Below are 26644 nucleotides of genomic sequence, written 5' to 3' on the forward strand. Positions count from 1 at the left end.
GGAAGTCGGAAGTTTACATACACTTAGGTAAACATTTTTTGATAACAAAACTATAGTTTTGGCAAGTCGGTTCGGACATCTACTTTGTGCATGACACAAGTAATCTTTCCAACAATTGTTTACAGACATATTATTTCACTGTATCACAATTCCAGTGGGTCAGACGTTTACATACACTAAGTTGACTGTGCCTTTAAACAGCTTGGAAAATTCCAAATGCTTCTGATAGGCTAATTGACATAATTTGAGTCAATTGGAGGTGTACTTGTGGATGTATTTCAAGGCCTACCTTCAAACTCAGTGCCTCTTTGCTTGACATCATGGGAAAATCAAATGAAATCAGCCAAGACCTCAGGGGGAAAAAAGGGAAGCATGGGGGTGGCAGCCTCATGTTGTGGAGGTGCTTTGCTGCAGGAGGGACTGGTGCACTTCACAAAATACAGTGGGGCAAAAAAGTATTTAGTCAGCCACCAATTGTGCAAGTTCTCCCACTTAAAAAGATGAGAGAGGCCTGTAATTTTCATCATAGGTACACTTCAACTATGACAGAGAAAATTAGAAAAAAAGTCCAGAAAATCACATTGTAGGATTTTTAATGAATTTATTATTTGCAAATTATGGTGGAAAATAAGTATTTGGTCACCTACAAACAAGCAAGATTTCTGGCTCTCACAGACCTGTAACTTCTTCTCTAAGAGACTCCACTCGTTACCTGTATTAATGGCACCTGTTTGAACTTGTTATCAGTATAAAAGACACCTGTCCACAACCTCAAACAGTCGCACTCCAAACTCGACTATGGCCAAGACCAAAGAGCTGTCAAAGGACACCAGAAAGAAAATTGTAGACCTGCACCAGGCTGGGAAGACTGAATCTGCAATAGGGTCTTCCAAATGAACAATGACCCTAAACATATTTGCAAAGTTGTGGCAAAATGGCTTAAGGACAACAAAGTCAAGGTATTGGAGTGGCCATCACGCCCTGACCTCAATCCCATAGAAAATTTGTGGGCAGAACTGAAAAAGCGTGTGCGAACAAGGAGGCCTACAATCCTGACTCAGTTACACCAGCTATGTCAGGAGGAATGGGCCAAAATTCACCCAACTTATTGTGGGAAGCTTGTGGAAGGCTACCCGAAACATTTGACCCAAGTTAAACAATTTAAAGGCAATGCTACCAAATACTGATTGAGTGTATGTAAACTTCTGACCCACTGGGAATGTGAAAGAAAGAAATAAAAGCTGAAATAAATCATTCTCTCTACTATTATTCTGATGTTTCACGTTCTTAAAATAAAGTGGTGATCCTAACTGACCTAAGAAAGATAATTTTTAGTAGGATTTAATGTCAGGAATTGTGAAAAATGAAATTGAAATGTATTTGGCTAAGGTGTATGTAAACCTCCGACTTCAACTGTATATGTATTCTGTGTGCTGTATTTTCTATGCTAGCCAGTAACCACCCACCTGGATCATGTAGAGCTGGGCGATGCGGTACTCCTCCACGCTCATGGGCATGGGGATCCGGTACTCCTTGATCAACATGGTGGCTGGTGGGTGGTGGTAACAGGGGGCTGGGGGGCAGAGAGTCGTCTCAATGAGCCGCTCTACCCAAGCAGCAGCAGCATCAAACAGCCGCGATGGAAAGCATCATGGTTCAGACCTGTAGGAGGAGGGAAAAGAGTTACACTGGGTGAGAGGAAACCTTGTAGTATTTGATTTGGTCAAGTCTATGTGGTGAGAACTATCAGTAGTCTCAGATGTCTGTGTGATGACACACACACGCAAAGGTAAAAGAGAATACTTGACACTGAATAACATAATCACATATAAATCCTTAATCCAATCAAGACAAAACTTCCTCTCCACATCTTGTGTGTGTATATGTCCTCAGTCACCATTCAGCCCTGAATCAGATATCAAAACATTTACCTACTAATCAAATATTGATATTTTTTTTTACAAGTCCACATTATATCCAATGTTCTAGCCACTTCCCAGTAACGTCCATACTAAATGCCAAAAGTTATTCCTGAAAGTCAATGTCCCTATTCACTGTAGAGGTGCAGTAACAGCAGTCTGCTAACAATGCAATTCCAACAATCGGCAAGGCCCAGGCATCAGCATCCAATCAGTGTCCAAGTAATGACAAAACAAAATATAAACAACGTTTCCGTCAGTAGAGGTCTGCCCAAGCCTCCCAAGAGACAAGGCAGCATGGCAACACACACAGACAGACAGGAACGAGTTAAGGGAGTCACATGACTGAGGTGGCTTTAGTGTAAGGCAGATTAAACACACAGCACCGCACTTCGTTACACAACTCTGTCTAACAGCAGAGGAGAGAGAGAATGGAGGGAGGGAGAGAGGGGAAAAGGGTAGAGTGAGAAAGAGAGGGGCGGTTGAGTGAGGAAAGTAGAGATGGGAGAGAGGAGTTGGAAGGCTGCTCGAGGGGTAGAGCATGTGTGGGAGGGAGGGAGAGAGAGAGAGGGAGGGGGCATAATCACTCCAACAGATTAATAGATTGATAGAGACAGAGGCTAGTGGAGTGTCACAGGGAAGCCAGAGGGGACGCAGAGAGAGAGAGGCAGAGAGAGAGGCAGAGAGAGGCAAGCCAGAGGGGACGCAGAGGCAGAGAGGCAGAGAGAGAGAGAGAGGCAGAGAGAGAGAGAGAGGCAGAGAGAGAGAGAGAAACAGGTGGTCTTGGATTAAGATTGGGTTAGAGCATACTGGACACTAACAATGTGATACAGTATGTCAATGGCTTAAAGTTATTGCTGCCCAAATAACGCAACAATCTACATCATTGGCTTAACAGGATTCCCCCTCCCCAAAATTGCTACATGTCATTGGCTTGAAACCATTCCGCACTAACGTCATTGGCTTAAAATGATTTCCATTATAGTTAACTACATTAATGTGAGCTGCTGTTCTAATGGAGGTTTAATATGATAAAAACATGTAGCACACACACGAAATCTGACCACAGCAGAAAAGTATTAGTCATATTATAACCAAGTGTCTCTTTGAAGTTTCACTATCTCCTCTATATGAGAGCACTGAAAATACTGAATGTATTGTATTTGCACTGCGGTAGGGTATTGTATTTGCACTATAGGTATTGTATTGCTGGACCAGAGACAGGACAAGCCAAGCTGTGATGTATCGTATTCAGTCTTCAGTAATATGCTGGAGCACTTAGGCTGGACACAAACACATTAAAACTGCTAGGGTCTGCCTTGGCAGTGAGCAGGCCACTTCCAATACATCTTATACCACAGCCAGTGTGTGTGTGTGTTTGTGCACTCTTGTGTGTCCCTGCGTGTGCCGATGTGCATGTCTCTGTGTGTGTGTGTGTGTGTGTGTGTGTGTGTGTGTGTGTGTGTGTGTGTGTGTGTGTATTGTTTTGGGGTCTGTTCCGGGCCAATTCCATTCCATCCTTCATGCCAACCAATGCAGGAGGGATTTTACTGTCAGCTGGTGAGGTAGCCTAATGCTTTTCTCCTCAGCGTCCGTCTGTCATATCCTCTCCCTATGGGGTCTGAGGTGGCTGAGCTCCAGAATGGTGATTACTTTGGGGGATGTCCACTGCTGGGTCCAGCTGAGATTGTTGCAGTGCTGCCCAGTCTAAAAACCAAAACCTTATCCTTAGGGGACTCACTGGGAGTCTGGTTTTCACACTGGGGCAAGCCATATCAGCTCAATGTACTGGACATCTCATACATCTTTTACTCAGTCAATGGGTCTAATATAATATATTAGAATGACTCTTGTGAGGTCAAAACACCATTTCACAAGGCCATGGGTCTATTATTCTGTCCTGTGGAACCTTGCTAGGATGGCAGTACTGTTGGTCGCAGAATCATACTACCATAATGAACTATATACTGTGTATATATATATATATATATACAGTGTATATATATATACAGTTGAAGTCGAAAGTTTACATACACTTAGGTTGGAGTCATTAAAACTCGTTTTTCAACCACTCCACAAATAACTTGTTAACAAACTATAGTTTTGGCAAGTCGGTTAGGACATCTACTTTGGTTATTTTTCCAACAACTGTTGACAGAGAGATTATTTCACTAATCACTGTATCACAATTCCAGTGGGTCAGAAGTTTACATACACTAAGTTGACTGTGCCTTTAAACAGCTTGGAAAATTCCAGAAAATTATGTCATGGCTTTAGAAGCTTCTGATAGGCTAATTGACATCATTTGAGTCAATTGGAGGTGTACCTGTGGATGTATTTCAAGGCCTACCTTCAAACTCAGTGCTTCTTTGCTTGACATCATAGCAAAATCTAAAGAAATCAGCCCCCAAAAATTGTAGACCTCCACAAGTCTGGTTCATCCTTGGGAGCAATTTCCACGTCCATGAAGGCACCACTTCATCTGTACGAACATTAGAACGCAAGTATAAACACCGTGGGTCCACGCAGCCGTCATACCGTTCAGGAAGGAGACGCGTTCTGTCTCCTAGAGATGAACTTATTTTGGTGCGAAAAGTGCAAATCAATCCCAGAACAACAGCAAAGGACCTTGTGAACATGCTGGAGGAAACGGGTATCTATATCCACAGTAAAATGAGTCCTATATCAACATAACCTGTAAGGCCGTTCAGCAAGGATGAAGCCATTGCTCCAAAACCGACAAAAAAGGCCAGAATACGGTTTGAAACTGCACATGGGGACAAAGATCGTACTTTTTGGAGAAATGTCCTCTGGTCTGACGAAACAAAAATAGAACTGTTTGGCCATAATGACCATCGTTATGTTGGGAGGGAAGAGGGGGAAGCTTGCAAGCCGAAGAACACCATCCCAACCGTGAAGCACTGGGGTGGCAGTATCATGTTGTGGGGGTGCATTGCTACAAGAGGAGCAAGGTGCACTTCACAAAATAGATGGCTTCATGAGGATGGAACTTATGTGGATATATTGAATCAACATCTCAAGACATCAGTCAGGAAGTTAAAGCTTGGTCGCAAATGGGTCTTTCAAATGGACAATGACCCTAAGCAAACTTCCAAAGTTGTGTCAAAATGGCTTAAGGACAACAAAGTCAAGGTATTGGAGTGACCCTCACAAAGTCCTGACGTCAATCCCATAGAAAATTTGTGGTTAGAATTGAAAAAGTGTGTGCGAGCAAGGGGGCCTCCAAACCTGACTCAGTTACACCCGCTCTGTCAGGAGGAATGGGCCAAAATTCACCCAACTTATTGTGGGAAGCTTGTGGAAGGCTACCCGAAACATTTGACCCAAGTTAAACAAAGGCAATGCTATTAACTACTAATTGAGTGTATGTAAACTTCTGACCCATTGGGAATGTGATGAAAGAAATAAAAGCTGAAATAAATTATTCTCTCTACTATTATTCTGACATTTCATTCTTAAAATAAAGTGGTGATCCTAACTGACCTAAAACAGGGAATTTGTACTAGAATTAAATGTCAGGAATTGTGAAAAACTGGCAATTAAGGTCACAGTTATGAAAACTTAGGACACTGAAGAAGCCTTTCTACTGACTCTGGAAAAAACCTAAACGAAAGATGCCCATGGTCCCTGCTCATCTGCGTGAATGTGCCTTAGGCATGCTGCAAAGAGGCATGAGGACTGCAGATGTAGCCAGGGCAATAAATTGCAATGTCCTTACTGTGAGACGCCTAAGACAGAGTTACAGGGAGACAGGACGGACAGCTGATCGTCCTCGCAGTGGCAGATCACCTGTAACACCTGCACAGGATCGGTACGTCCGAACATCACACCATCACACACAGTGGGACAGGTACAGGTGAAACTGAAAACATAAAATCTCGTACAATGCTGTGTACTACTCCCTTCACAGAACAGCACAAAGTGGCTCTAACCAGAATAGAAAGAGGAGTGGGAGGCCCCGGTGCACAACTGAGCAAAAGGACATTAGAGTGTCTAGTTTGAGAAACAGACGCCTCACAAGTCCTGAACTGGCAGCTTCATTAAATAGTACCCGCAAAACACCAGTCTCAATGTCAACAGTGAAGAGGCGACTCTGGGATGCTGGCCTTCTAGGCAGAGTTGCAAAGAAAAAGCTATATCTCAGACTGGCCAATAAAAGGAAAATATGAAGATGGGCAAAAGAACACAGACACTGACTGGACAGAGGAACTCTGCCTAGAAGGCCAGCATCCCGGAGTCTCCTCTTCACTGTTGATGTTGAGACTGGTGTTTTGCGGGTAGTGTTTCAAATCAAATCAAATCAAATTTTATTTGTCACATACACATGGTTAGCAGATGTTAATGCGAGTGTAGCGAAATGCTTGTGCTTCTAGTTCCGACAATGCAGTAATAACAAACAAGTAATCTAACTAACAATTCCAAAAAACTACTGTCTTATACACAGTGTAAGGGGATAAAGAATATGTACATAAGGATATATGAATGAGTGATGGTACAGAGCAGCATAGGCAAGATACAGTAGATGATATCGAGTACAGTATATACATATGAGATGAGTATGTAAACCAAGTGGCATAGTTAAAGTGGCTAGTGATACATGTATTACATAAGGATGCAGTCGATGATATAGAGTACAGTATCTACGTATGCATATGAGATGAATAATGTAGGGTAAGTAACATTATATAAGGTAGCATTGTTTAAAGTGGCTAGTGATATATTTACATCATTTCCCATCAATTCCCATTATTAAAGTGGCTGGAGTAGAGTCAGTGTCATTGACAGTGTGTTGGCAGTAGCCACTCAATGTTAGTGGTGGCTGTTTAACAGTCTGATGGCCTTGAGATAGAAGCTGTTTTTCAGTCTCTCGGTCCCAGCTTTGATGCACCTGTACTGACCTCGCCTTCTGGATGACAGCGGGGTGAACAGGCAGTGGCTCGGGTGGTTGATGTCCTTGATGATCTTTATGGCCTTCCTGTAGCATCGGGTGGTGTAGGTGTCCTGGAGGGCAGGTAGTTTGCCCCCGGTGATGCGTTGTGCAGACCTCACTACCCTCTGGAGAGCCTTACGGTTGAGGGCGGTGCAGTTGCCATACCAGGCGGTGATACAGCCCGCCAGGATGCTCTCGATTGTGCATCTGTAGAAGTTTGTGAGTGCTTTTGGTGACAAGCCAAATTTCTTCAGCCTCCTGAGGTTGAAGAGGCGCTGCTGTGCCTTCCTCACGATGCTGTCTGTGTGAGTGGACCAATTCAGTTTGTCTGTGATGTGTATGCCGAGGAACTTAAAACTTGCTACCCTCTCCACTACTGTTCCATCGATGTGGATGGGGGGGTGTTCCCTCTGCTGTTTCCTGAAGTCCACAATCATCTCCTTAGTTTTGTTGACGTTGAGTGTGAGGTTATTTTCCTGACACCACACTCCGAGGGCCCTCACCTCCTCCCTGTAGGCCGTCTCGTTGTTGTTGGTAATCAAGCCTACCACTGTTGTGTCGTCCGCAAACTTGATGATTGAGTTGGAGGCGTGTGTGGCCACGCAGTCGTGGGTGAACAGGGAGTACAGGAGAGGGCTCAGAACGCACCCTTGTGGGGCCCCAGTGTTGAGGATCAGCGGGGAGGAGATGTTGTTGCCTACCCTCACCACCTGGGGGCGGCCCGTCAGGAAGTCCAGTACCCAGTTGCACAGGGCGGGGTCGAGACCCAGGGTCTCGAGCTTGATGACAAGCTTGGAGGGTACTATGGTGTTGAATGCCGAGCTGTAGTCGATGAACAGCATTCTCACATAGGTATTCCTCTTGTCCAGATGGGTTAGGGCAGTGTGCAGTGTGGTTGAGATTGCATCGTCTGTGGACCTATTTGGGCGGTAAGCAAATTGGAGTGGGTCTAGGGTGTCAGGTAGGGTGGAGGTGATATGGTCCTTGACTAGTCTCTCAAAGCACTTCATGATGACGGATGTGAGTGCTACGGGGCGGTAGTCGTTTAGCTCAGTTACCTTAGCTTTCTTGGGAACAGGAACAATGGTGGCCCTCTTGAAGCATGTGGGAACAGCAGACTGGTATAGGGATTGATTGAATATGTCCGTAAACACACCGGCCAGCTGGTCTGCGCATGCTCTGAGGGCGCGGCTGGGGATGCCGTCTGGGCCTGCAGCCTTGCGAGGGTTAACACGTTTAAATGTCTTACTCACTTCGGCTGCAGTGAAGGAGAGACCGCATGTTTTCGTTGCAGGCCGTGTCAGTGGCACTGTATTGTCCTCAAAGCGGGCAAAAAAGTTATTTAGTCTGCCTGGGAGCAAGACATCGTGGTCCGTGACTGGGCTGGGTTTCTTCCTGTAGTCCGTGATTGACTGTAGACCCTGCCATATGCCTCTTGTGTCTGAGCCGTTGAATTGAGATTCTACTTTGTCTCTGTACTGGCGCTTAGCTTGTTTGATAGCCTTGCGGAGGGAATAGCTGCACTGTTTGTATTCAGTCATGTTACCAGACACCTTGCCCTGATTAAAAGCAGTGGTTCGCGCCTTCAGTTTCACACGAATGCTGCCATCAATCCACGGTTTCTGGTTAGGGAATGTTTTAATCGTTGCTATGGGAACGACATCTTCAACGCACGTTCTAATGAACTCGCACACCGAATCAGCGTATTCGTCAATGTTGTTGTCTGACGCAATACGAAACATCTCCCAGTCCACGTAATGGAAGCAGTCTTGGAGTGTGGAGTCAGTTTGGTCGGACCAGCGTTGGACAGACCTCAGCGTGGGAGCCTCTTGTTTTAGTTTCTGTCTGTAGGCAGGGATCAACAAAATGGAGTCGTGGTCAGCTTTTCCGAAAGGGGGGCGGGGCAGGGCCTTATATGCGTCGCGGAAGTTAGAGTAACAATGATCCAGGGTCTTTCCACCCCTGGTTGCGCAATCGATATGCTGATAAAATTTAGGGAGTCTTGTTTTCAGATTAGCCTTGTTAAAATCCCCAGCTACAATGAATGCAGCCTCCGGATAAATCGTTTCCAGTTTGCAGAGTTAAATAAAGTTCGTTCAGAGCCATCGATGTGTCTGCTTGGGGGATATATACGGCTGTGATTATAATCGAAGAGAATTCTCTTGGTAGATAATGCGGTCTACATTTGATTGTGAGGAATTCTAAATCAGGTGAACAGAAGGATTTGAGTTCCTGTATGTTTCTTTCATCACACCATGTCACGTTAGTCATAAAGCATACGCCCCCGCCCCTCTTCTTACCAGAAAGATGTTTGTTTCTGTCGGCGCGATGCGTGGAGAAACCCGCTGGCTGCACCGCTTCGGATAGCGTCTCTCCAGTTAGCCATGTTTCCGTGAAGCAGAGAACGTTACAGTCTCTGATGTCCCTCTGGAATGCTACCCTTGCTCGGATTTCATCAACCTTGTTGTCAAGAGACTGGACATTGGCAAGAAGAATGCTAGGGAGTGGTGCACGGTGTGCCCGTCTCCGGAGTCTGACCAGAAGACCGCTTCGTTTCCCTCTTTTTCTGAGTCGTTTTTTGGGTCGCTGCATGTAATCCACCCGTTGCACTGGTTGTAAGGCAGAACACAGGATCCGCATCGCGAAAAACATATTCTTGGTCGTACTGATGGTGGGTTGACGCTGATCTTATATTCAGTAGTTCTCCTCGGCTGTATGTAATGAAACCTAAGATGACCTGGGGTACTAGTGTAAGAAATAACACGTAAAAAAACAAAAAACTGCATAGTTTCCTAGGAACGCGAAGCGAGGCGGCCATCTCTGTCGGCGCCGGAAGTACAAAAGCGCGCCGGAAGTACAAAAGCCTTGAAGCTGCCAGTTTTCTCCCCAATTTTGTGGTATCCAATTGGTAGTTACAGTCTTGTCTCGTACGGAGACGAAGATCGAGATCCATGCGTCCTCCGAAACCAAGCCACACTGCTTCTTGACACAATGCCTACTGAACCCAGAAGCCAGCCGCACCAATGTGTCGGAGGAAACACTGTACACCTGGTGACCGTGTCAGCGTGCACCATCCCTGGCCAACCACAGGAGTCGCTAGTGCGCGATGGGACAAGAACATACCTGCCGGCCAAACCCTCCCCTTACCCGGCGACGCTGGGCCAATTGTGCACCGCCCCGTGGGTCTCCCGGTCGCGGCCGGCTGCGACAGAGCCTGGAATCGAACCAAGAATCTCTAGTGGCACAGCTAGCACTGCAATGCAGTGCCTTCGACCACTGCGCCATTTGGGAGGCCTTGGGGAAAATCTATTTAATCAATTTTAGAATAAGGCTGTAACGTAACAAAATGTGGAAAAAGTCAAGGAGTCTGAAAACTTTCCGAATGCACCATACATTAATTAATCTTCAATCTTTCTATTCTGTGAATATGAACAAAATCTAATCTATTACATAAAAAATGTCACCTTTGACTGCAATATCTCTGCCGCAGAATGTCAGATCCTCACAAGGTAAAGTGCGTATTGTTCAGAAGTGTCTATCTGAATAGAGAGGATCTACACTGTCTGAGAAAGATATTTGGTCACTGATGTCCAAGTTTGACTGTCTGAGAAAAGGTATTTGTTCATGAATGCCCATGTTTGACATGTTTTTTTTTCTGTGTATATGCATGACTTAAAGCATAATATTTATGACAAAAGTAAAGTTTATTCTATACTCCAAGTACGTGTGCATGATTCATTAGTCAGTTTATATTGATATGTTCAGGACATTTGGTTAAAATCTGTGACTGTCCTTTTTGGCTGCTTGTACATTTTACCTCTTAAAAGTTACATTACAGTTTTAATATCTCTGGCCCAGAAAGTCCGATTTTTACTAGATAAAGTTCTGGTTCAGTGGGGTCTCAGTTTTCTCAGGGGTTCTATGTATTAATAGACTAGTACTTGGTGGTGCTATCGACCACAACTGTAGCAGAAAACACATTTTTATGTGAAAAAAATTAAAAAAGAAGGAATCCAGCCTAACTTTGTGTATAACACATACTTTTTGATCTAGCATGGATAACAGCCTGTAACAAGCCAAACAAATGTAAACCCCTACTAATAATTTTAAAAAACAGGAGAGTATACAGTACAGTAGAGATCAGTGATGGCTCCCACCACATCACAAGCCTCCATTCCACTGAAACGCATCACTGCTGCCCCTGAAGCCAGCCAGACAGACAGACATGCCAGACTTTTATCAATGTTTAACAGCATGTGATCAATACAGGCTTCAGTGGCAGAATCACCAACAACAACAGGATCAACAACAACACAACTCCGGCAGCACACACATTCAGGCTCGGCTAAAACGTACAGTAGCTAACCTAAAGCGGATGTCCAGCCTCCACCTACAGCCTCACAAGTCAAGGTTCTAGCCTGAAGAATGAATGTTATAATATGGTGTATGGCAACGCACTACGACTAGTACGCCACACACTCCACTTGTTTCCCCCTAAAACAGCCATACTCCAGGGCTGCATGTATCAACAGTCTATAGTGGCATCCTCTCCTCAGTCTGCATCTGACATAGAAGAACACACACAGACATTGACACGGACCAAACCAAAAACAGGTCAAACTGATACAGAAGAGCAGTCTCAGAGCAATGCGTTTTACCTTTCAGAAGCAGGAAGACAGCTCGACAGCTTGTCATAACCAGCAGATCCAATCAACAGTGACTGAAGGGCCATCTCATCTCCCGCACTCAGCCCCATCAGCCAAACAGCCTGACATCCCTACAGTATCACCACCCCCGACTGGCCTTAGTCTGGTTCTCCTACGTTGTTGTTATTGTTATTGTCTCTGCTGTTGTTGTGTTGGTCTGTGGTCTCGTCAGCTGTGATGTGGCTAACGCAGCAGGACAGGAGCGCTTGGTGTGAAACCAGTCATCAGAGTAGGGAAAAAAACCCAGAAGACATCGATTTGCTCGCTCTTCCTCTTTTCCCCTTCCACACTTTAGTTTTTTTATTTCCTCCCCGTCTCCACCTCCTCTGGAGCTAGGAAGCCCAGTTACCATGGAGATGCATGAGGCTGTGATGTGATTGGTCAGTGTTGTTATGATGCCTCGAGTCAGGGATGGCCCACTGGTTATTCAGTGCGAATGCACTCCTTCATTCCTCAAACTCTCGCACACACTTCTCTCTCTCTCATTCATCCTCTCTTCCCTTGTGAATGTCTACCTCTCGCCTGCTCTCCATACATCTCCTGCGATCTCTTGTGACTTGGTAATGGTATTCATAGGACTAGGAATTGGTGTTGTTAGCTGATCTAAACAGATTCAAGTCCTTTCCTGGAGAATGTGCCACACTGACACACACACACACACACACACACAGAGTATGGATTCCTCATAAACAGAGGTACGCTGTCCAGCATCTCAAAAACCGAGGTCAGTTTTGAATAGGGTAAAGGCATGCAAACATACTGTAGCCTAAGTAGAAAGTACCCCTTTGATCAGTGGACCCAGAGGAAAATGACTTCACACATGCCGGGTGTCATAAATCATGTTCCTGGAATATTCGGCCTCCCTAGCCTGGTGTTGTATTGCATCATTTGAATGAGCCTCTGCCTTGAATGCCCACGTGTCTCTCACTTTGACTACCAAATCTCTGAACCATGCATTACTTTTCACATTACCCATCAATCACCCCCCAGTGATCTCACTCCAAATATTGTATGTAAATGCTCATAGGCCATCATTGAAAATAAGAATTTGTTCTTAACCGACTTGCCTAGTTAAATAAAGGTTCAATCAAAAAATATATATATTGTAGAATTGTTTATTATAATGCTTTCAAATGCGTATAGATTATTATACAGTTGAAGTAGGAAGTTTACATACACATTAGCCAAATACAGTTTTTTACAATTCCTGACATTCAATCCTAGTAAAAAAGTCTTAAGTCAGTTAGGATCACCACTTTATTTTGTGAAATGTCAGAATAATAGGAGAGAGAATGATTTTTTTCAACTATTATTTCTTTCATCACATTCCCAGTGGATCAGAAGTTTACATACACTCAATTAGATTTTTGGTAGCATTGCCTTTAAATTGTTTAACTTGGGTCAAACGTGTTGGGTAGCATTCCACAAGCTTCCCACAATAAGTTGGGTGAATTTTGTCCCATTCCTCCTGACAGAGCTGGTGTAACTGAGTCAGGTTTGTAGGCCTCCTTGCTCGCACACGCTTTTACAGTTCTGCCCACAAATCATCTATAGGATTGAGGTCAGGGCTTTGTGATGGCCACTCCAATACCTTGACTTTGTTGTCCTTAAGCCATTTTGCCACAACTTTGGAAGTATGCTTGGGGTCATTGTCCATTTGGAAGACCCATTTGCGACCAAGCTTTTAACTTCCTGACTGATGTCTTGAGATGTTGCGTCAAAATATCCACACATTTTCCCGCCTCATGATGCCATCTATTTTGTGAAGTGCCTCCAGCAAAGCACTCCCACAACATGATGCTGCCACCCCCGTGCTTCACAGTTGGGATGGTGCTCTTCGGCTTGCAAGCCTCCCCCTTTTTCCTCCTAACATAACGATGGTCATTATGGCCAAACAGTTCTATTTTTGTTTCATCAGACCAGAGGACATTCCTCCAAAAAGTACAATCTTTGTCCCCATATGAGGTTGCAGTCTGGCTTTTTTAATGGCGGTTTTGGAGCAGTGGCTTCTTCTTTGCTGAGCGGCCTTTCAGCTTATGTCGATATAGGACGAATTTTACTGTGGATATAGATGCTTTTGTACCTGTGTCCTCTAGCATCTTCATAAGGTAATTTTTTGTTATTTTGGGATTGATTTGCACTTTTCGCACCAGAGACAGAATGCGTCTCTTTCCTGAGCGGTATGACGACTGCATGGTCCCATGGTGTTTATACTTGCATTCGATTGTTTGTACAGATGAACGTGGTACCATCAGGGGTTTTGAAATTACACCTCCAATTGACTCAAATGATTTCAATTAGCCTATCAGAAGCTTCTAAAGCCATGACATCATTTTCTGGAATTTTCCAAGCTGTTTAAAGGCACAGTCAACTTAGTGTATGTAAACTTCTGACCCACTGGAATTGTGATACAGTGAATTATAAGTGAAATCATCTGTGTGTAAACAATTGTTGGAAAACTTACTTGTGTCATGCACAAAGTAGATGTCCTAACCGACTTGCCAAAACTATAGTTTGTTAACAAGAAATTTGTGGAGTGGTTGAAAAACGAGTTTTAATGACTCCAACCTAAGTGTATGTAAACTTCCGACTTCAACTGTAAAGCAGCTAGCTAGCTGCTATCCGTGTGACTATTGGCTTAAGTTGATCGCGGAGCAAACATCAATTATTCCAGAGCTATTACTATTACCAGCCTGTTCAACCTCTCTTTCGTGTCATCTGAGATTCCCAAAGATTGGAAAGCAGCTGCGGTCATCCCCCTCTTCAAAGGGGGGGACACTCTTGACCCAAACTGCTACAGACCTATATCTATCCTACCCTGCCTTTCTAAGGTCTTCGAAAGCCAAGTCAACAGACAGATTACCGACCATTCCGAATCCCACCATACCTTCTCCGCTATGCAATCTGGTTTCAGAGCTGGTCATGGGTGCACCTCAGCCACGCTCAAGGTCCTAAACGATATCTTAACCACCATCGATAATAAACAATACTGTGCAGCTGTATTCATTGACCTGGTCAAGGCTTTTGACTCTGTCAATCAACACATCCTCGTCGGTAGACTCAATAGCCTTGGTTTCTCAAATGATTGCCTCGCCTGGTTCACCAACTACTTCACTGATAGAGTTCAGTGTGTCAAATCGGAGGGCCTGTTGTCCGGGGCTCTGGCAGTCTCTATGGGGGTGCCACAAGGGTTCAATTCTTGGACCGACTCTCTTCTCTGTATACATCAATGATGTCGCTCTTGCTGCTGGTGAGTCTCTGATCTACCTCTACGCAGACGACACCATTCTGAATACTTCTGGCCCTTCTTTGGACACTGTGTTAACAACCCTCCAGACGAGCTTCAATGCCATACAACTCTCCTTCCGTGGCCTCCAATTGCTCTTAAATACAAGTCAAACTAAATGCATGCTCTTCAACCGATCGCTGCCTGCACCTGCTAGCCCGTCCAACATCACTACTCTGGACGGTTCTGACTTAGAATATGTGGACAACTACAAATACCTAGGTGTCTGGTTAGACTGTAAACTCTCCTTCCAGACTCACATAAAACATCTCCAATCCAAAGTTTAATCTAGAATTGGCTTCCTATTTCGCAACAAAGCATCCTTCACTCATGCTGCCAAACATACAGTGCCTTGCGAAAGTATTCGGCCCCCTTGAACTTTGCGACCTTTTGCCACATTTCAGGCTTCAAACATAAAGATATAAAACTGTATTTTTTTGTGAAGAATCAACAACAAGTGGGACACAATCATGAAGTGGAACGACATTTATTGGATATTTCAAACTTTTTTAACAAATCAAAAACGGAAAAATTGGGCGTGCAAAATTATTCAGCCCCCTTAAGTTAATACTTTGTAGCGGCACCTTTTCCTGCGATTACAGCTGTAAGTCGCTTGGGGTATGTCTCTATCAGTATTGCACATCGAGAGACTGAAATTTTTTCCCATTCCTCCTTGCAAAACAGCTCGAGCTCAGTGAGGTTGGATGGAGAGCATTTGTGACTTGGCCATTCTAACACCTGGATATGTTTATTTTTGAACCATTCCATTGTAGATTTTGCTTTATGTTTTGGATCATTGTCTTGTTGGAAGACAAATCTCCGTCCCAGTCTCAGGTCTTTTGCAGACTCCATCAGGTTTTCTTCCAGAATGGTCCTGTATTTGGCTCCATCCATCTTCCCATCAATTTTAACCATCTTCCCTGTCCCTGCTGAAGAAAAGCAGGCCCAAACCATGATGCTGCCACCACCATGTTTGACAGTGGGGATGGTGTATTCAGGGTGATGAGCTGTGTTGCTTTTACACCAAACATAACGTTTTGCATTGTTGCCAAAAAGTTCAATTTTGGTTTCATCTGACCAGAGCACCTTCTTCCACATGTTTGGTGTGTCTCCCAGGTGGCTTGTGGCAAAACTTTAAACAACACTTTTTATGGATATCTTTAAGAAATGGCTTTCTTCTTGCCACTCTTCCATAAAGGCCAGATTTGTGCAATATACGACTGATTGTTGTCCTATGGACAGAGTCTCCCACCTCAGCTGTAGATCTCTGCAGTTCATCCAGAGTGATCATGGGCCTCTTGGCTGCATCTCTGATCAGTCTTCTCCTTGTATGAGCTGAAAGTTTAGAGGGACAGCCAGGTCTTGGTAGATTTGCAGTGGTCTGATACTCCTTCCATTTCAATATTATCGCTTGCACAGTGCTCCTTGGGATGTTTAAAGCTTGGGAAATCTTTTTGTATCCAAATCCGGCTTTAAACTTCTTCACAACAGTATCCCGGACCTGCCTGGTGTGTTCCTTGTTCTTCATGATGCTCTCTGCGCTTTTAACGGACCTCTGAGACTATCACAGTGCAGGTGCATTTATACGGAGACTTGATTACATACAGGTGGATTGTATTTATCATCATTGGTCATTTAGGTCAACATTGGATCATTCAGAGATCCTCACTGAACTTCTGGAGAGAGTTTGCTGCACTGAAAGTAAAGGGGCTGAATAATTTTGCACGCCCAATTTTTCAGTTTTTGATTTGTTAAAAAGTTTGAAATATCCAATAAATGTCATTCCACTTCATGATTGTGTCCCACTTGTTGTTGATTCTTCACAAAAAAATACAGTTTTATATCTTTATGTTTGAAGCCTGAAATGTGGCAAAAAGTCGCAAGTTCAAGGGGGCCGAATACTTTCGCAAGGCACTGTACCTTTGTAAAACTGACCATCCTACCGATCCTCGACTTCGGCGATGTCATTTACAAAATAGCCTCCAATACCCTACTCAATAAATTGGATGCAGTCTATCACAGTGCCATCCGTTTTGTCACCAAAGCCCCATATACTACCCACCACTGCGACCTGTAAGCTCTCCTTGGCTGGCCCTCGCTTCATACTCGTCGACAAACCCACTGGCTCCAGGTCATCTACAAGACCCTGCTAGGTTCGCGCCCAGGCTTTGTCATAACCGGCCGCGACCGGGAGGTCCGTGGGGCGACACACAATTGACCTAACGTCGTCCGGGTTAGGGAGGGGTTGGCCGGTAGGGATATCCTTGTCTCATCGAGCACCAGCGACTCCTGTGGCGGGCCGGACACAGTGCGCGCTAACCAAGGTTACCAGGTGCACGGTGTTTCCTCCAACACATTGGTGCGGTTGGCTTCCGGGTTGGATGCGCGCTGTGTTAAGAAGCAGTGCGGCTTGGTTGGGTTGTGTATCGGAGGACGCATGACTTTCAACCTTCGTCTCTCCCGAGCCCGTACGGGAGTTGTAGCGATGAGACAAGATAGTAGCTACTAAACAATTGGACACCACGAAATTGGGGAGAAAACGGGGCAAAAAAACAACAACAAAAAAGACCCTGCTAGGTAAAGTCCCCCCTTATCTCAGCTCGCTGGTCACCATAGCAGCACCCACCTGTAGCACGCGCTCCAGCAGGTATATCTCTCTGGTGACCCCCAAAACTAATTCTTCCTTTGGCTGCCTCTCCTTCCCGTTCTCTGCTGCCAATGACTGGAACGAACTACAAAAATCTCTGAAACTGGAAACACTTATCTCCCTCACTAGCTTTAAGCACCAGCTGTCAGAGCAGCTCACAGATTACTGCACCTGTACATAGCCCATCTATAATTTAGCCCAAAATACCTCTCCCCCTACTGTATTAATTTATTTATTTTCCCCCTTTGCACCCCATTATTTCTATCTCTACCTTGCACATTCTTCCCCTGTATATCTACCATTCCATTGTTTTACTTGCTATATTGTATTTACTTCGCCACCATGGCTTTTTTTTTTTTTTTTTTTTTTGCCTTCACCTCCCTTATCTCACCTCATTTGCTCACATTGTACATAGTCAATAATAGAGTAGAAAAATAAGTCTTTGTTTGTTTTACTCCATGTGTAACTCTGTGTTGTTGTATGTGTCGAACCGCTTTGCTTTATCTTGGCCAGGTCGCAATTGTAAATGAGAACTTGTTCTCAACTTGCCTACCTGGTTAAATAAAGGTGAAATAAATCAATAAAATAAAATGCTAGAATTCACACGTGTCAATCAATCACGTTTGAATGCGTCCCTCTGTTACTTGCCTGACATGTCAAGGAGGGCCTGAGATGAGTGGGCTAAATCACAACCAGATCTGGCAACCTGGCTAGAAAGGAAGGGGACATTAGAGATTGGAGAAGTGATTTCTCATTCATAGCAGCAGCCAACCTTAGTCACAGTCTCTCACAGTTTCTCTCTCTCTCTCACAGTCTGTCTCTCTCTCTCACAGTCTGTCTCTCTCTCTCACAGTCTGTCTCTCTCTCACTCTCTGTCTCTCTCTCACTCTCTGTCTCTCTCTCACTCTCTCTCACTCTCTCTCTCTCTCTCTCTCACTCTCTCTCTCTCTCTCTCTCTCTCTCTCTCTCTCTCTCTCTCTCTCTCTCTCTCTCTCTCTCTCTCTCTCTCTCTCTCTCTCTCTCTCTCTCTCTCTCTCTCTCTCTCTCTCTCTCTCTCTCTCTCTCTCTCTCTCTCTCTCTCACAGTCTCTCTCTCTCTCTCTCTCTCTCTCTCTCTCTCTCTCTCTCTCTCTCTCTCTCTCTCTCTCTCTCTCTCTCTCTCTCTCTCTCTCTCTCTCTCTCTCTCTCTCTCTCTCTCTCTCTCTCTCTCTCTCTCTCTCTCTCTCTCTCTCTCTCTCTCTCTCTCTCTCTCTCTCTCTCTCTCTCTCTCTCTCTCTCTCTCTCTCTCTCTCTCTCTCCCCTTGCTGACAGGTCTCCACCCAGCACACACAACCACAGTCTATCCAGCCACCGGCAATGTCTGGTTAACCCAATCAGCCAGCCAGCTTGGACAGTCTACTGCAATATCCAGAGCTCAGATCCAGATCACAAAGGCTGTGATGTTCTAGGCCCGTCTCTGTCACCTTGTGACATACCTATGAATCACTCTGCACTTGCACTACTCTCCCAATGCAATGTCACCACCATCCGCTTGTTGACAAGGCAAAAGGTTTAAAGGTTCTCAATAAAAGGAATCTGTGGATAATGACACATCCATTATGTTTGAGTAAACAGATAGTAGACAGACACATACCGATAACTACAGTGTAATCTACTTGCTTAGGCACCTTAGTCAGCAGCCACCATTGAAAACATGCCAGGAAGGAGACAGTTGACAAGTGAACTAGTAGACAGTGGGCGGCGGTTCTCTTGTACACAGTTAGTTACAAAACACAGAAACCTAAAGGCACAAAGAGTAGTTCTGACACACGTCACATCTACATGATCTCAATCTCTTTTGACAAAACCTAGTATCAGCTCTGCCCAGATGCTAAAAGACACCTTCCTCTTTCTCAGTTTTGCAACACCCATGTTGAGGCTAAAGACGTAGTGTAGTATAGAGGGCTTCCTTCCTTCTCTATTTAGTAGAGAGAGGAGTCCAAATAAAAACAGTCCAACTAGAATAAAATAGAACACCTTAAATTTACCATTTCCTTCTCACGCACAGACAGCCAAGAAATGGATCCCAATTCGGCATACAATTCCGCAACAGTCCTCTCTCCTCTAGGAATTCTACCTTTTCCTCTCAGCCTGGCCTGAGTAATGAGCCTGGACCCACATAGCTCTGATGTCATCGTCATACAAGCCCAACGTCACTATATCAGAGGGGGTGGGGTGGGGAGACACAGGGAGGTGAATGAGAAGGAACGTGCCCCTGGCGTGCGGTGTGTGTGTGTGTGAGTAACTGTATGTGTGAGGAGGGGTGGGAATAGATGATGAGTGAAGGCAGTCTATTTTTAGCTCAGGAGGAGGATGTGGTTCAGTTGTGACGCGACATGCTCTGATGCGTCTGATCTCTCTCCCTCTCCCTTCCTCTCCACCGTTTATTTGAATGAGGCAATAAATCACTCTCTCTCTCTGGAAGGAGGGGAGCTGAGATAATCGTCAGACGCTCACTGTTCAGCCAACCATCCATTTGCCTCCCTTCACCCCTCTCTCCCTCCCTGCCTGCTATTGCTCAGAGCTATTAAAAACGCTCCATTTGGGTCTCTGGTGGAGAGAGAGAGAGAAGCCAGTGAAAACTAAGGCATTCGATTTCCCATCCTGATGCAGTTTTTCATATCACCTCCGCTGCTGGAGCGGGATTGGAAAAGCTTCTATTTCTTGGTGGCTATGGGGGAAGTGGTAGGTATTGTGCAAACACACCCACACACACAGAAACACACACACAAAGCTGTATTAGAACAGACTGTGTCAGTAGGCACATTGATGGCCAGTCAAACATATCAGCTGTGATCATGGAGTTTCTCATCTCCTGCCAGGCTGTCACTCTAGTCTGGTCTATCACCTTTACTGGGAAATATGCTTTCATCAACAAAGATTGGTGATTTCATCAACACCCTTCTCTCTACTGAACTCCCCTCTGGCTCGTCACACCTTTGCTTCTGAAATCGTTTATGGAAACTAAGTGCAAATATTTGGAGCTGGTGGGAGAGAGTCAATCAATCAAATGTATTTTACATCAGCTGATGTCACCAAGTGCTATACAGTAACCCAGCCTAAAGCCCAGAGTGTGGGGGTGTGAAGAGACTGTCACAAGACCTCTGTCTGTGTTGTATATATTCTATAATCCCAAAATGAAGACAAGAAAATGATGCAATCAACTCTGGACCAAATGACTTAGTCTGTACGTAGCAACCACCAGACAGACTTTTAAACATTCAACCTTTTAACGGAGTTAGACTAGGTGTTGTGTCAAGCCACCGAAGAGAACTAGTACATGGCTTACAGTCCTGACGTTAGCCAGTTTCTCCTGTCTACCATATAAGGGCATTCAGAGACCTTTCGTCTGAATTTCAGAACTGCTGTGTGTTTCTGACAGTTTTTAAACAGCGGCCATTTAAGGAACTTTAATAAGCACAAAACACTAGAAACATCGGAGGTAAATTACTGTTGTGTTTGTATGGTAGAAAGTGGAGAAAGAAAGTATGTGGCGTATTCATGCTAGCATCCCCCTCACACCGTCCTAGATGCCATACTGGTTCTCTGTTAACCAAGTTGTCATGAGAGAAAGAGAGAGAGCAGTGGGGGGGGAGGTCAGAGTTTGTGTGTATATGTGAGAAAAAGAAATGGAGAGAGAAAGAGCGATAGAAAAAGAGAGCGAAATGAAGGCAGAGAGAGATGAATCAACCACAGAGAGTGGGAGCAACGCACGCACGCGCACACGCACTATTAGCATTACTGTCTGGCCAGGGTCCAATGGTCTGAGCCTGGGTAATATACAACCTGGCCTGGCCGTAGCGTATGTGTGGATGTGTGTGTGTGTGTGTGGCTGATGAAGCTTCTACTAAGACCAACGGCCCGTATCCTATTAAAGCGACCATTAATAACAACAGACAGGGAGAGAGTGTAGCCCGTGCCCGGTCACACACACACACACACACACACACACACACACACACACACTGCTACAGATACCACCACACATTGGCCTACACATCATCACACACACACACACAGGCCTACACATCGTCACACACAAAGGGAGAGGACAGGGGAAGATGACACCCTGGACTAACTTTTAACTAACGGACGGACGCTTCAACTGGGTATCCGGTATAAGAGTGTACGATAGGAGGCTGTACATATGTGTGCAGGTGTGCGTGTGGTGTGGTTGTACTATCCTTGTTAGGACCAGGAGGCTATTTTAGGCTTATGGATTAGGGTTAGAATTAAGGTTAAGGGTAGGCCTAGGGGAAATAGGATTTTGATTGTGAATAAATGTGTTGGTCCCCACAAGGATAGTAAAACATATGTGTGTGTGTGGACGTGCATACAGGAGGAGGGGGTTGGTTCTTGAGGGGACCTAAAATCCCCCAAAGTCCCCACAAGGGTAGTAAAAGAAGGAAAATTCTCCCTCGTGGGGACATTTCACACATCCCCATGAGGACAAAGGCTATTTTAAGCTTAGGGGTTAGGGTTACAATTAGGGTTAGGGTAAGGGGTTAGTTGTTAAGTTTAGGATTAGTGGTTAATGTTATGGTAAGGGTTAGGTTTAGGGTTAGGGAGAATTGGATTTTGAATGGAAATTAATTTTAGGTGCCCATGAGGATAGAAGAACATAACATGTGTGTGTGTGCATGCAGTGTGTGTGCGTGCGTGAATGTTTGATGAGGGTGTGACACGCCTGGCTGGGTTTGAACAAAGTGAAGAGATTGGTAATTAGAGTGAGTGCTCAACAGAAGGTAGGCAACACACACACAGGTAGGTAATGAGAATGAGGGCTTTAGATGCGACCTACAGTTAATGTTACACTCCCATAACCTGCAAAATGGAGGCCAGGCAAACATCAGAAGAACACAAAGGGTTCCTAAGTCATACCCTCACAATGATATGTAAGCCAGCAACAGCATTGTATTATTACAGACACATTATTCAGTACTCCAAAATGGCTGCATGATTGACATACAGGGCCTCCCGAGTGGCGCAGTGGTCTAAGGCACTGCATCGTAATGCTAGCTATGCCACTAGAGATTCTGGGTTCGAGTCCAGGCTCTGTTGCAGCCGGCCGTGACAGGAGGCCTATGGGGAAGCGCACTATTGGCCCAGCGTCGTCTGGGTTAGGGGAGGGTTTGGCCAGGCAGGGATGGCCTTGTCCCATCGCTCACTAGCGACTCCTGTGGCGGGCTGGGCGCAGTGCACGCTGACACGGTCGCCAGGTGCACGGTGTTTCCTCCGACACATTGGTGCGGCTGGCTTCCGGGTTAAGTAGGCATTGTGTCAAGAAGCAGTGCGGCTTGGCTTGGTTGGGTTGTGTTTTGTAGGACACACGGCTCTCAACCGTCGCCTCTCCCATGTTGCAGTGATGAGACAAGACTGTAACTACCAATTGGAGACCACAAAATTGGGGTATCATTACAAAACCGGAGGATATTGTCAAATACTTTAATGATTTTTTAATTGGCAAGATTAAAAAATGTAGACATGACATGCCATCAACAAACACTGACACTACACATCCAAGTATATCTGACCAAATTCTGAAAGACACAAATTGTAATTTTGAATTCTGTAAAGTGAGTGTGGAAGAGGTGAAAAATGTTTTGTCGTCTATCAACAATGACAAGCCACCAGGGTCTGACAACTTGGACGGAAAGTTACTGAGGATAATAGCGGACGATATTGCCACTCCTATTTGTCAAATCTTAAATTTAGCCTACTAGAAAGTGTGTGCCCTCAAGCCTGGAGGGAAGCAAAAGTCATTCCGCTACCTAAGAATAGTAAAGCCTCCTTTACTGGCTCAAATAGCCAACCAATCAGCCTGTTACCAACCCTTAGTAAACATTTTTCCTTTGACATTATCAGTCATAGTCTGCTGTTGGAAAAACGTATGCATTATGGCTTTACACCCCATGCTACATTGTGGATAAAGAGTTACCTGTCTAACAGAACGCAGAGGGTGTTCTTCAATGGAAGCCTCTCCAACATAATCCAGGTAGAATCAGGAATTCCCCAGAGCAGCTCTAGGCCCCTTACAATTTTCAATCTTTACTAACGCCATGCCACTGGCTTTCAGTAAAGCCAGAGTGTCTATGTATGTGGATGAATCAACACGTCAGCTACTACAGCAACTGAAATGACTGCAACACTTAACAAAGAGCTGCAGTTAGTTTCAGAATGGGTGGCAAGGAATAAGTTAGTCCTAAATATTTCAAAAACTAAAAGCATTGTATTTGGGACCTCAACTAAATCTTGTAATAAGTCATGTGGAAATTGAGCAAGTTGAGGTGACTAAACTGCTTGGAGCAGCCCTGGATTGTAAAGTGTCATGGTCAAAACATATTGATACAACAGTAGCTAAGATGGGGTGAAGTCTGTCCATAATAAAGCGCTGCTCTACCTTCTTACCAGCACGATCAACAAGGCAGGTCCTACAGGCCCTTGTTTTGTCACACCTGGACTACTGTTTAGTCGTGTGGTCAGGTGCCACAAAGTGGGACTGAGGAAAATTGACTCAGAACAGGGCTCAAAGTCGAGAAGAGATTGACTTCATCCATACTTGTATTTGTGAGAGGTATTGACATGTTGAAAGCACTGAGCTGTCTGTTTAAATGACTAGCACACAGCTCAGACACCCATGTATGCCCCACAAGACATGCCACCAGAGGTCTCTTCACAGTCCCCAAGTCCAGGACAGACTATGGGAGGTGCACAGTACTACATAGAGTCATGACTACATGGAACTCTATTCCATATCAAGTAACTGATGTAAGCAGTAGAATCAGATATTTCAAGACATAAAAATACACATTATGGAGCAGCTGGGACTGTGAAGCAACACAAACATAGGCACAGACACATGCATACACACACACACACGATACCATTCGCACTATACACACACGTACATGTGGATTTTGTGTTGTAGATATGTGGTAGTAGCTAATGGGGATTCATAATAAATAAATAATAGATTTTTTAAAATGCTCTGGCGTGAAGTTTCCCCTAGACATAAAAAAAGCACGTCAATTTGGGTGGTGCACGCGGTGGTAAAACAGTTACAGGATGTTGTCAATGCCATCTTACTGAAAACGAGGCATTTTGGAGATGAGACATGTGTTAAGCCAGTAAGCTGGTTGTGACATAAAAGACAGGCGTATTTCAGGAATAATACCATTTATTTTATCTTCTCCAAAATAGTTCCCAGGAATAGCAGTTGTCAGAGTAGATTTTTATTTATTGACATTTTTTACAGTCGCTCCTGATGACAAAACTATTAAAGCCTCTGTCATATACTTTTCCCACACATTCTAACCCATTTTGCTTCAGGACATGAGAGTCTAAAAGAAAGACATTTGTGGGGGGGGGGAGATGCATTTATGGAGAGAGAAATGCACAGGGTCTGATTAACAAATAGGTATAATTGTGTCACTTGGTAGGACAATGATGTGCTTTGACTAAGAGGAGAGGGTGTATTTTTGCACAAACACTCATGGGGTAGTGCAAATAGGGAACCAATGACTATTGAGTAAGTACACCGTTATATGAAACCTAGTTACGAAAGGGAAGCCCTGCATCATCTCATAAGGCATTCACACACACACACACACATCCACCCTCCCACAAACACACACACACCCCACTTGTGTCTCTGTAACTAGCGCGGTCATTGTTGACTCGACTATACAATAACAAATAACTTACTTTTGGTTGACTATGCAATAAATCAAAAAATCTATTTTGTGATGGCTCCGGTAGAGAGCGGCTGCCACAGCTCTGTAATAAAAACAACCTAATGAGTGTGACTTAGAACCAGACAAGCTGAATGGAATAGTCATTCATTGGCTGGGAAGCCATGTTCAATGGTCTGGAATCCCTGTGTTTATCCAGCTATAAATAGCCTCTTGGTGGGGATGACATGGCATCCTGTGACAGCTTCTCTCTCCCTCTCCTCCCCCTCTGGCCTGGCTACAGCAATGGAGCTCCTGCTGCCGCTGATGGAGTCCACAGTCTTATCGAAAGAGGGGAGGGATGGCAAGCGGGAGGGGGAGAGAGAGACGAAAGGCGGCAATCAATAGTATGACTCATTGTTTCTGCGCTGGCTGCTTCCTAACAGTATTCATAATACAAACCTAATTATTCTGCCTTGATAATCACACACAGCAGAGCTCTCTGTTCATCCAGACTCCGCATACATAATGCCAGTCATTCTGTCTGAGAGAGGAAGGAATAAGGGCCATTTCATAGAGCAGGAAGGCATTTCTATGTATTGAAATAGGCCTGGGTTAACTGTAATTAGGTGTGTTAGGTGAAGGGGGTGTAGAGGGGACTGGAGCGGAGAGGCGCCAGGTTCCCTTGAGCCCAAGATACAAATTAACACACCCCTCAAGGCTGAAACAGGCAGTGTTCTCCTATGGGAAGGCTGCTCCCCACTGTCTGTAGAGTAATTACCTTAAAGGGGAAATCTGCAGTTGCCACATTCATTTTTCGATTGATAAGATTCATGATATGCACCCATTGATTCTTGAAGAATATAACTTACAAATGCCTATCATTTTGATATCATGGATGGTCAGTCCTTGCACACATAGCTCTGTCTGTCAATTTGAGAGTGGTTAGATTTCTCCTGCCCCATCTTTACAGAAACATTGGTGGGGAGAACGCATTGACTATTATTGACTCAACTGCAGATTGCCCCATTAAACTACCAGAGGAAGCAGGCCCCTGATCAATGTTCCCTCAAATGTTTGGGGGCACTGAGTAAATTTCAGGTCTGCTGAGCGCAAATTCTGTGCAACTTCCAGCGATGTTCACTCTGAACACTGAGGCTGTACCCGCTTGAAGTTACAGTTTTAACAGTGGCCAAGTAGGCTACTGTGGCAATTTGATCATAATGTAGGCCTACCGGAGTGACCTACCATGAAGAAAACAATGGAGAAAACACATCCCATAACATTTGAACACAGAAATAGCTGTTCTATCATATCACTTATTCAAGCCTTTTTCAAAATACAACACTGCCCCTTTAAGACATGAAAAAAAATACTCTACCTGACTAGCTTCTCAAAGATGTCTAGAAATGTACATGTTTTGTGCT

At 44.7% G+C, this 26644-nt stretch overlaps 1 protein-coding gene across 6 annotated transcripts in view; it reads right to left on the bottom strand.

The window, feature by feature from the left end:
* The window catches only part of LOC112219634 (membrane-associated phosphatidylinositol transfer protein 2), a 77131-nt gene that overhangs the window by 44028 nt on the left and 6459 nt on the right, over positions 1–26644 (bottom strand). For 4 of the 6 annotated variants that reach the window (XM_024381075.2, XM_024381071.2, XM_024381074.2 and 1 more), the window contains exon 2: positions 1467–1662. In XM_024381075.2, the coding sequence (XP_024236843.1) occupies positions 1467–1544 (78 nt within the window). In that variant the 5' untranslated portion in view covers positions 1545–1662. Of the gene's footprint in view, positions 1–1466; positions 1663–11528; positions 12195–19535; positions 19920–26644 lie in introns of those variants that run through there. The other 2 variants (XM_024381067.2, XM_024381068.2) reach the window with 2 other exon arrangements.

The sequence above is a fragment of the Oncorhynchus tshawytscha genome, linkage group LG20 (genome assembly GCF_018296145.1).
Source record: "Oncorhynchus tshawytscha isolate Ot180627B linkage group LG20, Otsh_v2.0, whole genome shotgun sequence".
Taxonomy (NCBI): domain Eukaryota; kingdom Metazoa; phylum Chordata; class Actinopteri; order Salmoniformes; family Salmonidae; genus Oncorhynchus; species Oncorhynchus tshawytscha.